Below are 14,767 nucleotides of genomic sequence, written 5' to 3'. Positions count from 1 at the left end.
ACATACTGTAGTGTCAACAATGGGATAAATTTTCCCTTATTCCAAGGCTGAGAATAGAAACACAGTAATAGCAAGAAATTTCTAAAAGGAAGACATTAAAAATTATCAGGAACAAATAAACCCAATTTCCTGAGCTTTGAGGCATGCCATAAAGGACTGATACACTAACTTTTATCCAAGAATACTAAAAGAATTAGACAACCATCCAAATGAATAATTTTTGATTATTTCTACCAAATACTGCAGTAATGGGGAATTCTAATGGGCTGGGAAGATGCTACGATTGTGCCAGAAGTGGTTTCATAGTGTGTCTTGGGGATAGATAGGTGCTTTTGCTGAGCTTGTTCCAGAGACAATCATGAAAAGTGCATCATGGAAAAGGGTTTAGCATGGTAAATGAGTCCAGACAACATTGTTACATCAAAAATAATTGTTGCCAGATGTCTGCTTTTCCTGATGCTGTCAGGTTGTTTGGTGAGACAGCTACAAGGACATACATATCCATACATGGCATTTGTGATATACTTGATGTAACCCTGTGCTGAAGTACGTAGGGTTGTACATGAAGAGCATCATCTGCTGCTGCATCAGCAGAGGAATATCATATAAGATAGCACTAATTACTGTCTGCAAAATTAGTGAGAGCTCTTTTCAAATTGAAAAATATTCAAAGCAGAACTTCAAGAACGACCTGAGGTTGAAAAACACTCATAAGGAGTAAATACGGAAGCTGTGCCTACCAAAGAGTTTAACATGTTTTTTCTACATCTATCTAAATTGTTTGTACAAGACATTTTGAATAATTAAGTAGTGATCTAAAAGGAAAAGAAGCAAAAATTTTTTTAAAGGGTTGGAGTCTGAAAAAAACCCCAAGTATCAAAAATTACATTTTGGTTTAACAGTTTGGGTAACTACCACTCAGAACAGCTCAGGAACACAGCTGTACATTTTCAAAAAACGCCAAACATTAAGGCTTGCTGTGGAGAGCCACTAAGAAGCTCCAAAGCTGGGAAAAGTGAGTATTTAGCCATTGAAAAAAAATTTCAAGCTGCACAGTGTCATTGCCACAGTCCTGCATTTAGTCAGGTGATGCATGCTTGGTAATTGGCACAGCCCTCCTCCAGGAGCTTTTAAATAGGTCTGATTTTCTCATCTAGCCCACTTTGTGAAGAGTATTAAGTCCAAACAGGGGGTATTAACATGTAGTGCGTTGGGCAGTTTGCTTTGCCTCAATTGTGAGTGAAGAAGGAGTGGAGGCCTGAAAGAGCATGCTCTTGAGTCTTCAGACAGGTGGGTTTAGTTCTCTGCTCTTTACCAAGTTTTCCATGACACTCATATCAGTAACTGAAGTGAAAATCTCAATACCTTCACCTTCTTTTTTTTCCAATAAGGTTTTGGAAACCCATAACTTTCTGGCCCATGCCAAGCTCAAGTCCAGAATTGTGTCCAATCATGTTGTTAAAATGGCAGAGCAAAATGGTGCTGTAGGGATGAAGTACTCTTTAGGTTTTCTTTTAAACAATCATATCACAAGAACTGAAATCAGAATTAAACAGGTCTCAGCCTCTTCTGGTTAGTGATCCACAAAAGGCATTTACTTCCAGGAGCACAATCTGTTGTTCCTAACCTAATGCATGCCTGCTTGATCCAAGAACAACCCAAAAGTCATTGCCATTTGTGTTCAGCATGAAAGCTAAAGCTTGCAGAGGGCCCTCACACATCTGAAAAAAGGCCCTCACATCTGAGCCTGTAAGTGCCTCCTCTTGGAGCAGGAGCAAACCAGGTTTAGTTTGCACATCTGCCTGCAGGAATTCAGCTGCATATGCCCAGTTCTCAGATGTCTGGAGATCAGACTCCACTACAGTCTGCAGTGAGAGACAAGCCCAGCAGCTCTGCCTGATGCTGATTGTCATTGCAGAGCACAATCACCTTCATGTAACAGAGAGAACTAGCTCAACATTGCAGGTTACGTAGCTCAGCAGGGATGTCTGTACAGGAAAGAACCTCTTCCACTGACTGAAAATTCCTGAAAAATCTCTGGAGCTAAGATCTAGATCTTTTCTTTTTCTTTTTCTTTTTCTTTTTCTTTTTCTTTTTCTTTTTCTTTTTCTTTTTCTTTTTCTTTTTCTTTCTTTTTTTTCTTTCTTTTTTTTCTTTCTTTTTTTTTTTTTTCAACATGTAGTCAATGTATCTTTTAATTTTCTGTATGAAAGTGGTGGCTAAAAACAAGGTGTGCACAGGACCCTGTAGTTAGCTCCAGGAAAACTCAGCCCCAAAAGATGACAGCATTTAAGGGCCAGTCAGTGCTGGATCTTTGGCACTCCAGTCAAAAGTACCTGGCCTTCTCCATAAACAGTATTGGTAAATCTGGTGCCTATTTCAGCACTGTAGGTTCCTCTCTTGCAGCTTGGTACCTAAGAAAATTCCTGGAACTAATCCTGTGTTCTTTCCTGAGGGGCCAGGGGCTGAATCAAATGTCAGCTCTAGTATCACATCAGCTGGGCTCTGCAATCCTGGTGTGCAATATCTTGGCTGAGGGAGCATACAGTTCCACTTGGCTTAACTTGTTCTGCAAAGGGGTTACATCATATCAGTTTGTGGGTTTTGTCAGCCAGGAGTGTACACTGGGGCCCTACTGACTCAAAGTAACTTTACTAGGAAGTTGTCCCTCACCAGTGAGATTTCCAGGTAGGGTACAGGTATCACAGCAAATTCAGGCAGAGTTGTGATGTCAGAAGGCTGAATGCAAGATCATAGAGTGGGTTGGGTTGGGTTGGAAGGGGCTTTAAAGACCATCTAATTTCAACCCCTTGCCATGGGCAGGGACACCTTCCACTATACCATGTTGCTCAAAACCCCATCCAACCTCGCTTTGATTAATTTCCAGGATCCTCTTGAGTTGCACTGATGGGGAACATGGAAATGCCATTATTTCATTTCACATAGATTCTCTCTTTCTTAGACACAAACCTTACAGCAGAACGATGCAGTCAGTAATATGCTTTACAGAGTTATTTGGTGTAACCTAGGTCTGTTTACCCAGGTCTGTAAAATACCTTCAGGCAATCTGAAAGCAAGATGCAGTAGAAGTAGGGGAGGAAAAGCCCTACAAATTTTAACAAATATACTTTTTGCCAACCTATTACACATGTGCTCACAGAGAAACCTGTTATTCCACCAGTACAGTAGTTTTACATGTAGTTATTTCATAATGAACTCTAATCATTGCTATGTGGATATATTTTTGTATTTGTGCAAATGAGTTAAATGTTCACAGAAATCATACATGCACAGTTCCAAAAGTTCATGCCTGTAAATCCTATGATGCTAATGGTTGTCTATGTCTGTATTTTAGTTGCTGCGGTTGTTCTAAACCCTGAAAAGAATATGAATAATTCAATTATAAACCATAAGCCAAATTTGCAATGAAATTGAATATTTTTGCTGCAGTCCAGCTCTCAGTGAATCAACAGTGCAGTTACAGACTTCTCTTTTTATGTTGTTGTCTTTTGGGGGGTTTGTTTTGGGTTTGTTTTGTTGTTTGGGGTGGGGGGGGGGGTTGTTGGGGTTTTTTTAAAGTGTTTTAATGAAAAAAATAGGCTCTTAAACTACTGCCTCTGGCATCAGTTGCTCAAACATAGCTGTGTTGCACTTTTTAGCACCCAAATTAATTCCACATGAAGAGAGAAGCTATTCACTCTTTTCCTTTTTCAAACTTTGCAGACGTCTTGCAGGAAATGGCTTGACATACATTCCTAAGGGAGCATTTGCTGGCCTTTTCAGTCTTAAAGTGCTGTAAGTAAACTGTGTGTTGTTTGATATATTTCTGATTTCCTAAATGCTCTAGGGAACTAATTAACCAGTGAAGTTTTGATCAAGTAAATTACATATTTTGATCAGCTCATTTTGAACAATTCAATTGAAGATACATATGAACATCATTAAATCTTTGTTTTTTCACATAGAAAGTATCCTAAACAAAAGTTGGAAAACATTAATAGCCTTCTAAAAACAACTTGCCCATCAAGTTGTAGATGTCTCTGTACAATATCAAAGGTAAAAATTGATTCAGTTAATAGTTTCTTTAATTATCTCAAAAGTCCTGATTTGAGCTGAATTTTTCATCATCACACAAAACTGGGGGTTTCCTTTTCTTGAGAGACATGGGGGGGAAAATGTTATTGTATACAACACAATGTAATTTAAAACAGTTTACATTTCATATATTTTTCTTTGCATTGTAATGACTATTATATAAAGTATTAAAAATATTATAAAATTGTATCATTTGGAGTAATAAGACAGTACATATAGTTACTAAAACTACTAGCAGGCTACATCTCACAGTGTTTACACTAGAGGGAATCTTTGCCCATGTAAAGTTCACAGAAACTGTATTATTAGCAAGAGCACCAGCCTCTTAAGCAGTGTCAAGCCTGGCCTGGTGCTACTGTACAAATCTCTACTGAAAAAACACTTAGCAGGAAAAGAAGTATGAAGAGATTCCTGCTCCACCTACTTCTAAGTTGGCAAGCTCTACCTCTTATTGGCCCAAGCAGATTTAGGCCTGCCAGAAATTATTTCATTTACAATGTCCCATTGAATATGCCTCCTTTTGAAGGCAGCATGTACTACTTTGGACTTATCCACATAGAATATTTATATATATAGGAGCTGGTCCAAACAAGAGTGTTAGGTAGTATGAATGAAACCATATTCAAAAGGAGGAATATTCTTTAGGAGTGGAAAGCAATTTTTCAATCTTTGCAAGGTAAATGATGTGATATTTGAGAAAAAAGATTAGTCAAGTCATTGCTAGCAACCTTTGGTTTGGGAAAATTTATTTAACTAAAAAAAAATTAGCAGTTTATTTATAGAGATAAAATTTTATTCAAACTAAATCATAAATGTTTCACACAGTTAAGAGTTGATTTGCCATTGTTGCATTTTCCTGAGTAAGGATTTCAAGATTCGGTCTTCCACAGCTTTATCAGAATAGAATCACTTCAGAAGGGGAACAATATCAGTGCATGAGAATGAAAATATCAGAATCACTGGAGGCAATTAGGAAGTTAAAAGCCCTACTGAAAGCAAATCAGATTTATTCTTTCAGCTTCCTTAGCTGCTTTGAAAATCCTGCTCAGAGCTGATATCTAGCTGTTAACAAAGCTAAAATGCTACAGGTATTTGTTTGCCTTGAAGAGAGCAGGCCTTTGACAGGGGCAGGGGAATGAACTGTTTGTCTAACTTTCTTTGTAATCTTGAAGTAAGACCAGCACAATGAAGGTAAGCTTGTAAGGCAATTTGCAATAGAAAGAAATGATCTTTACTGTGTTGATTCTGGCTTTTGTGCTGCTCACAATGTAGGATGCTGCAGAACAACCAGCTACGGCAGGTTCCTACCGAAGCGCTCCAGAACCTGCGCAGCCTGCAGTCTCTGTGAGTATCCCTGGTTAATCAATTTCCAGCCTTGCATGAGCAGTAATATACAATTACCTAATAATTATCTGTTAATATTGCTTTGTAATGTGCTGAATCAACTTTTTCTTTTAATTCTCTTTGAGCTGCTATTCAAGAGAATTGTACTGTCAATTAAACATCAAAAGCAATTGATTTCAATCCAGTAATTTCATTACACTTGGCAGCTTCTTTGCAGCATTATAGACTGGTTCAACATCTGAGAAGACACTCATTGGCTTGCAATGCTTTCTGTCAAAAACATGGCTTCTTGTTAGTATTCTTTACCAGGGAAGAGAAGGAATCCCAAATTACTCCCTTCTTTTTTTTCATTTGGTGTAATTTTTTTTCTTTTTAAGCACTATGGAAAACACTAATAACTCATGAAACAAAGTGTACTAGAGGATACTTAATTATATTCTGTGCTTCAGGCAGGCCTCTGCATTTATAGCTCTTGACTGTCCATGCTGACTCAGTCCACGAGCTTCAGTTTTAACAGAACTGCTGCCAGAACTGCTAGACCAGGAGTGAAGATTGGCTGCTTCGTGGTATGAATTAAATTATTTTGGTGTGCTTCTGCCTTATAAGAATGGTTGTATCAAGTAGTGCTAAAAGCTGACCTAGCCCAGCATCCAGCCTGCAATAATAGGTGCCAAAGGGAAACAAGAAGGTCCAGCAAAGAGTATAATACTGCTTTGGTAAACTGTTCCAGCAGCCAGAGATTTGCACTCAGGGACTCACTGAGTCTGTTGTGGCTTTGATAGATAAAGGGTTTTCTTCTACAGGTTTGTACAATTGTAGTTTGAGCCAGTGAAACACTCATGATTTTTTGTGACAGCATGTCTGCTGATCAGCTAACATGGTGAGATACCTTCTGATATGTACTTGGAACTTTTCACCACATTTGATGTTCTCTGCAGCATCAGGAGAAGGTGGAAGCAGCAGTTTGGTATTCATGTACACCAGCTTTATATACCTCTCTTGTATCTCTATTAGTCAATTTTTCAGATGTAATCTGTTAGGATTGTCTGTCATGTGGAAGCTTTTCCATTCCTCTGTCATCCTTGTCATGTTGCTGAACTCTTTTTCAGTTCTCATGTATTTAGATGAGTGAAGGAGGGATAAGCCCTGTACAGAATGTTTAAAGAGCTTGGCACCATGGGTTTATAGAGAGCAAAAATTGATGGGTTTTCGCTTGCTTTCCTACTAATTTAAAACTTCGTTTTGTGTGATTTTTTTAACCTTTACTGAATGCTAAGCTGTTATTTTCATTCTTATCGCAACTTCAGGACTTCTTTCTAGCATGCTAGTAGCTACTCAAGAACTTGTCCCATAAAGTTGGAATTGCCTTTTCCCTCAGCACCTCTCTTGACACCTGTCTATACTGGACTTCATCTGCCATGTTCCTGTTCAGGCACTTGGGCAGCAAGAGTTTCTTCTGCTGCACTTGCACTTCATTTTTTGAAACCACTAAGATGTTTTTGCTGTCTAAACAGAGGATGCAGAAAATTGAGTCAGTTTCTGAACTACCCACAAAATTGTGTTGTCACCTGATACAAAAGTAAATCACAAAATTTTCTAAAGAAGCTACTGATTTTGAATCTGCAGCATGAAATATCTAGATGATTGAAAACAGAAAAGCATTTCTTTGCTCAGAGGAAAATGTCAAATGACTCTTCTCTATGCTTTAGCTGACCACCTTATATTGTCACGGAATTACTTTCAAATAAAACTATTTTCCTAAAATGTTACAAGATCCAAATAGAGAATTCAATCTGGAAGTTCAAATAGCTTTCACAAGAAATGTTGCTACAAGGTGCACTGATCACCAACATCACAAGTAAAAGTCTGACATTGGCAGGGATAGAATGAGCATCTGTACCAATCTGGTTAGAGTTAAGATGTGCTGGTTGAGAAATGTGCTATGTTGAACAAACTTTATTTTTTTTGTGTAGGTTAAGAAGTTCCACCAGAAGGTTAATATATCTTATATATATATTGTTCAGCCAAAATCTGAAGATCAGAATTAATGAAATTAGTTTATTTACAAAAAAATCATGTCATCTCTGTATAACTTAGCACTACACAGACACACATTATACTGTAATAGCTCCCATGTTCTTATGCCTGTCTTGAACTACATTTGCCTCCTTAATAAACAAAGCATTTGTTAAGGTTTCTAAAGGTGGAAGAGCCCCAAGAATTAATTATCTTATAATTGTTATTTGGTCAGTGCTTTTTTTCTTTATTGACCAGACACAGACAGAAATATCTCAGCCATATACTTTTGAGGTTACAGTTCTTTCCTTTGATCTTTGAAAAAGTCATGAGAAAATGCTGGTCTAGTGACTATATTAGGCTTTGTTTCTGCTAAACAAACAAAAAAATCTTGCTGAGATCACATCACTCTATACACATTCTGGACCAAAACATGATAAGCCAAGCCAACAAGAGTTCCTTTGTTACTCTGAAAGAGATTGTTGAATTTTCAGTACAGTTGCTAAACAAAATGACAGTCTCACTCAGGCTTTGTTGCAGATATTTTTTTCCTTGGGTGAAGAAGTTGAAGAAGTAAACTGGAATTTGTGCAGTCTATTTAAAGGACTGAATTAAAACAGAGGGAGAAAAGGAATGGTCAGTAGAAACCTTTAGACAGCTGCCTAGCAGACCCAAGATGGAACGATAGGGGTTTGTACAGAAAAACTACTATCACCTGAAAAACGATCACTAGCAAAAGAGACCTCTTTGAGGAAAAGAAAACTATTATTCTTTTGTTTGCTTAAAAGGGGTTGTGTCTGCCAGATAAAGGTGTGCACAGATTCAATTTCTTGTTTCATATAGTCTAGCAATTTTCTGTTCACAAGGTTGTTTTGCATTGGTTTCTGATTTACAATAGGAATTATTTCTTGAAGCCTTTGAAATAGCAGGAGTCTTTTCAAGAATGTAATTAAGAGGTTAAAAGCCTTCTCAAGAGCAGTTTCTATAAGATAACAACTTCTTCTATTTATTATGTTTAGTTCTGCAGGTGGCATGATTTCTCAAAGCCTCACTAACCCTTTGCTTTAGTTAACATACATGTGGGGGGGGAAAAAAGCTGGTGTTGGGACTCAAATATCTTCCTTTTGTGGTTTTTCCTCAAGAAAGGCAGTCAAGCAAAGGGGCAAACCATAGCAACTGCCTTGATACCTTAATAAATGTGAAGAGGATTATGTTAAAATCCTTTTTGTAGAAGTATCCATGTTTTATTGTGCATGTGTGCACAATATGTACATATGCACACACAAATATTCCACATTCTCTCATAATGCAAATTCATCACAAATTTTTGCATCGAGGGTATTTCTGGATGATATCCTCTCCCTATTATCCAGTTAGAGCTAAAAAATGACAGTATAGGTGTCAGTATTGATAGAACCATTAATTGATGTTAAATGGCCTGTGGTACAAAGAATAAGAGCTGATGTGTTGCAGGAACAAGCAACAATTTCTCCCACTTTATTGTCCAAGTTGCATTGCCAGTATGTAGAATGATACAACAAGTTTGAGTGACAAATATTCGTAAATTTCTTAAGGCTTGACTTAACTCTAGATCAATCTTATTCAGACAGCAGATATGACTCAATAATTACTATAAAATGAGAAATAGGCACAAAAGTTAACCCAAAACACATAAGATTTGGGAATTTCACCTTTGACAAGAAAAATCCATGAGAAAACCTAAACAAATTAATTACATTTTTTTTTCTGTCACTGAAGCAAAAAAATAAGATTGAAACAATATTAAAATATTCTCCAATTTTATAAAAGTCTTTGTAGTTCAGTTTTTAAAACCAGCGATGTGCTGCTTTGATTAATAAATCAGCTCAGCTACCAGAGCATGGGCAATGTTTGCATAGGACTCCAGTTCCCTGTGTGGCAGGAGGATCAAGGAAATAACGGGTACATGCTGATTTTGAAATGTGGTCTTGAGCAGAAGGGTTTCTGTATTATTGTATAGGCCATAATTTTTCCTCAGAAATCTAGTGTGAGCACAAATTATCCAGGTTGCTGGTCCTAACAATTGAAATGGCATTTATTTCTGTCAAGCACAACAGACTGTGCAGATACCTTGACTGAAAGGGAGGAACACACAACCACTGATGTGTCACAACTTAGTTCTTGGCAGCAGGGTTCAAAGAGTCCCTTGAATGCTCTCATCACTATTAGTCACCTTGAGCAAATGTATTTCATTAGAACAGACTATAAGAAGGAAATCTCTTGAGGTTGCATTTCACACATCATCAATATCTCCATTCTGTGTTTAAATCAAGAAAACTTTTAGTGATTTTTAATATATATGAAGTTACAGTTCAATAACTCCTCACGTATGTATATTGATGTGTTTTTCAAGTGTCATTTTTAATTAGCAGTTTATTTTCTGTCAAACTTTTTTTCATTTAATGCAGGTATTTGTTTAAATAGGTATCTTTGTTTCTCTAGTACAATCACCTTATTTTTAATTTCACCCTTTATATAACGGAATTTACATGTAATTTCAGTATGTTTGAACGAGCGGGGCATGGTCAAAAACTGGCAATGACATATCATTAATTATTTTTTACTTTTTTCCCATATATGTTAATCTTTGATATTACTAGCCACTTGAAAAGCTGCAGATCTTCATTTTCAAATGTTGCAAAATAAAGGAGGAAAGGGTAATTGGCATTGCATATGGAAAAGCTTCTGCTGTTCTTTTATTTGGATTATTGTAACACAACCCTTTGCAGTGAATACTATAGATGAAACTTCCATTCTATTTATTTTCTTGTTTAGACATCATTGTTAATGATGTCTAAACAGCTCTTACTGCTGCATTGTCAGACACACAAATAGTCAAAATTAAGAACAGGTTGGGTGCTATCTCAGTGCCCATGCCACACCAGTCATGAAGAACATTTCAAAGCAGTGTTATTTACTGTATCACTTACTCTCATTCCTGTGACATTTAAAGGACTTTTGCTTTGACAGTGTAAAATAGGGCAGAATAGCATACAAAGCACTTTAAACAGTTGACAGATGGAAAAAATAAACCATCTTTTCTCCCTTAACAACCTGCAAAGCTGCAATTTAGTGAAGTAATTTGACTTTAAAAGTAACAGCAAAGTAGTGTCAATGAAATTTTTTAGCATTTTCCAACATAATTTGTAGATTTACTTTGATTTTATTTATTGGGTATTTCAGTATTTATAGACCACTTGATGCTGACACTAGGTTTGATACAAAATATTATCTAGAATTCATCTCAGATGTTCTCAGTAGTTGCCTGTCTAGAACAGGTCAGCAAATGGATTTTTCATTGTCCCCCTACTCTCCCAAATATTTGACATTTCAAGAGAAGTTTCCATACTTAGCCCAAAAAAGCACTGGAAGACTTTGAGGGCACATAGTTCTGCAACTCTTCTAGTTCACACTTAAAATTAAAACCCAGCACTTTTTTTCCCCAGAAATGTTAAATTTGAACAATTATTTTCCACTTTGATGCTTCTGTTAATAATCCTGCTTTTTAATTGAAAGACCAAACAACTTTGATGAAGCTACATTCTCTCTGGAGAACTGTTTTCATGAAAAGACAGGAGCCTTAGTTGTGGTTTTCCATGTCACACCCCATGATAATGAAGGCTACAGAAGGTATTATCCTTCTTAAGAAAGCTGGTACCTCAACAGGTACCCACAAACTCCCAGAGGAGGAATTTCCCACATTTGAAATTGAGGTGGTTTGTACCCATGCAGATGCCTACACATGCACAAAGATGTCTCAAAATTCACTATTGCAGTCTCCTTGGTTTATTGCACACCTTCACCATCCGGCCGCTGCAGCCCCAGGGCAGTGGGCAACAGAAGAGTGACTGAAACACCAAGCAGTGGTAGAGTATCCGACCACTCCTCTCAGTCACAGACATTTTTCTGGACTGATAACCAAGGAGAGGAAGGTAGAGGTGCAAGGTTACCTAAAATGCATTTGCTGTTGTTTTTTTTTAATGTGCAGCCTCTAACTCAACCAGTCAGTTGCTCTCAAAGTGGGGTGCAAAGAGGCTGTATTAGATTAGCAGTTCCAGGACAGCTGGTGATGTATTCTTTCATCCAATAGAAGGCACCAGGCATCTGACTCTTTCCTGTCTTATGAGTAATCTTAAAAGAGTGAAGATTTATCACATCTCTAAGACAGACAAATTTCTCAACCTCAGAACTGCTAGCCAGAAATCATCCTGCATGGCTGAAGCCCGCCAGGGTATGTGGGAGGCAAGAGGCTGCTCTTGGAGTGTTTGGCAGCACAGGGGCTTACAGCAGATTTCCAGTCAGGTCCTGGGGCCATTCAGTGGCCCACTGTGGACTGTGGTAATCACAAGCAGGGCAGGCCGTGCTTCAGAGCACTCCCAGACTCTGGCCATGGACCCCTGCCCAGCTGCACTCTTAACAGAGTCCTTGGCATGCTTTTGACCCATGCCAAAGAACATTCCCCTGAACTGGGGAATGTATTCCTGGGGTTCATGTGGTAGATCACATGCCCCTGGGACTGTCCCCAGCAGGTGACAGCTTGCTTGGGAGGCTAGGAAAGGTCACTCTGAGCCATTTGGCTGAGGACCTGCGGGTGCTCCCAGACCCATCAAACATGTCTGTCTGTGGGGTCATGATCTGAGTCTGTAGCCAGGTTCCTGGGATAACCCAACATCTGCTAGCCCCCACTTTTCCTCAGTTGTGGGGATTGAAAGTACCCAGTATCAGGGCCAAGGTTTATATCTTTGTATAAACGTAGCAATGCAGTTGGCGTCTTGTCTGTATGCAGCATGATAGCATCCATCATCTTGAATGCAGGTTTACCAACACCCCTGAGCAGCACATCTGAATGTGAAGAGAAACACTATGGATTGAGAAACTCCCAGGGCTGCAGAAACCTCCTCATGTAAAGCTGAGCAGTGGGATAGAAACAAATGCTCCTAAACTGTGCCTTGTTATTTGTCCGTTTTGGTCTTCTTGTTGCCATGCAGGGTTCTTTGTATGAGTCCTGTAAAACTGAGATATGAGAACTGCTGGACTGTTGTCTTGTAATTAAGCTTTTTACAATAGTCCTAGCATTTTCCCCTGTGGACCAAAGGGGATATCCTGCTTAAAAGACAAGGTTTGAAAAACATGGCTCACAACAGCTAGCTCTATTTTTATTACATTCATTTTTCAAAGCTAGTTTAGATGTCACTTGCCATTACCTAAATGGTACTTTAGTCAATCCTGTGAACAAACCCCTGAGAGAGTCTGTGTGCCAACACACCAACAAAGATGGTGGGCTGCAAGTGACCCTCTCCTGGCCTTTATGCCCTCCCCAGACAGGCCCTGTCCATCACTGCTCCATACTTCATGGACAAACTTGACTGAAGCTCCCTGCATTACAGAGCTGAGTCAGGAGAAGAGGAAGGTGATACAAGAGGGAGAAGCGTCACCTTCTTTAATCCACCATGCCCAACATCAGTCTCCTGTGCTCCCCCTCCTCGGCCTCCCCTACCTCTTAGGTACAGTCCCTTTTCCTTTGGTCTTACCTCTCCTACTTTAAACTTAAACATCAAAAGAAACACTTTATCCTTGACTTCTTTGTGGCTTCCCTCTTCTGCAGACCTTTCATTGTGTTCCGGCCCTTATCCATTCAAAATGAGGCAATCCATGTAATAGCTGTTCATTTCAGAGGGAAAAATGCCTTGGGAGAAATGTCCTTCCTGATCTCCTATCTAGCATTTGATTTAAACCTGAATGAATAAGCAAGGCACTCCAACAAGATATTAAGGAATTTCTTGGTTGTGGAATATACCCAGGTTGTAGCTGTTTTTGAGAAAAGATACAGAAAATGGGGAAAAATTTATATTTATATATATATATATTCCCTTAGAAACCTACCACTTCTATGAAACTTAGCATCCATTCATATCAAATTGATTAAGAAATGCAAATCAAGTCTTTTTCAAACAACTGCCTTTGTCTGTACCAGTAAATGAGGTTTTCATTTTACATGGACAATATATTTTCATAATTTGTGCGCTTGGTCACAGAATTCACAGTGTGTCACAGGAAACACTAGTGGGTTACAGTCCACACAGCTCAAGCTTTTCCTTTGAAAGGTTTAGACATTTTAAGTGAGCTCATGGTGAATTTCATAGTGGCTGCTTTATTTACATGCTGCCTATCAGAAGAGATCAAGTATTTCTGTTTCCCTAAATTAGCTCTCTCTGGAATATAATAGGAGCTTTCAAACTCACCACATGTTATCTACATATATTTTTCAGTTATAAATAGGGTCATGTTTGTGAGTTAATGGGTTTAGTTCTGAAAGTGCCAAAACTTTGATCAACACATGTAAAACAATTGGCTGAAAAGGGTGATTTTGATCAGTCCTTTATACATCAATGTGCATTACCAAAGTATGACAGGAAACATAACCACTACTGAAACCTTTTAATATCTGCAAGAGGGAAAACGGTGCTTGGAAATTTAAAAAAGATTAGATAACGAAAGAGCACTTGAGGCAGTACTTCTTATAAGTACTAGCAGGATATGTAACCCAGTTACAGAACCTGAAGCACAAATCATTGCAGCTTTTTTGTTTCTTCCAAGCTTTATTTAAACAATAATTCAACTATCTGGAATTTCATTTACAGTACAGCAGTTCTGGTTTTCTTTCTGTTCTGTGGGTTTTATTTACATAGCCAGTGGTGGGTTTATATTTGGAAACGTCAGCTATTAAAAAAAAAAATCTGTTCCTTGATTTGCTACGAAATATTAGTAAGATAAAAATCCTGGTCTCACTGACGACAGCAGAAATATTGCCATTTCAGCCACAGGGTCACATACAAACAAGTAACTGTTGGCTTCTCCACACAGCCAGCCATCCTGGGAATAACTCCCATGGAGTGAGCAGGGACATCAGGGCTGCACAGGCAGCCTTCCTATTGAACACTGAGATGTTAACTGCAATACTGCAGCACATGGAGTTTGAATAAAGCCTCCATTCTTTAATCAGGGAAACTGTCAAACTAAGGCAACTGTAACTTCTTAGTTTACATACCAGCATCACCCAGGGAAGAAATTTACTTCTGACTGAGCACAAAGAAATCTCATCTACTCATTTAAATTATACCTTATTTGAAAACACAGGAATAACATGGTTGTTGCCTGAGGAAAGGAGGAAGAAAAACATGAGTATTTCTAAACATTTCCAGCCTTACCCATTTGTTGACAGACCACTGAGTTATTTTGGAAGCTCTGTCTCTGCTGCCTGACATGTCAGTTA

General features: G+C 38.3%; 1 protein-coding gene across 1 annotated transcript in view; it reads left to right on the top strand.

Annotated features, from left to right (window-relative positions):
* Window positions 1–14,767, top strand: part of LGR5 (leucine rich repeat containing G protein-coupled receptor 5) — a 100,962-nt gene that overhangs the window by 57,122 nt on the left and 29,073 nt on the right. The window contains exons 3-4 of the mRNA XM_054630778.2: window positions 3,724–3,795; window positions 5,368–5,439. Of these exons, the coding sequence (XP_054486753.1) occupies window positions 3,724–3,795; window positions 5,368–5,439 (144 nt within the window). The remainder of the gene's footprint in view (window positions 1–3,723; window positions 3,796–5,367; window positions 5,440–14,767) is intronic.

The sequence above is a fragment of the Agelaius phoeniceus genome, chromosome 5, assembly GCF_051311805.1.
Source record: "Agelaius phoeniceus isolate bAgePho1 chromosome 5, bAgePho1.hap1, whole genome shotgun sequence".
Taxonomy (NCBI): Eukaryota; Metazoa; Chordata; class Aves; order Passeriformes; family Icteridae; genus Agelaius; species Agelaius phoeniceus.
This window is presented reverse-complemented; position numbering and strand designations above follow the sequence as displayed.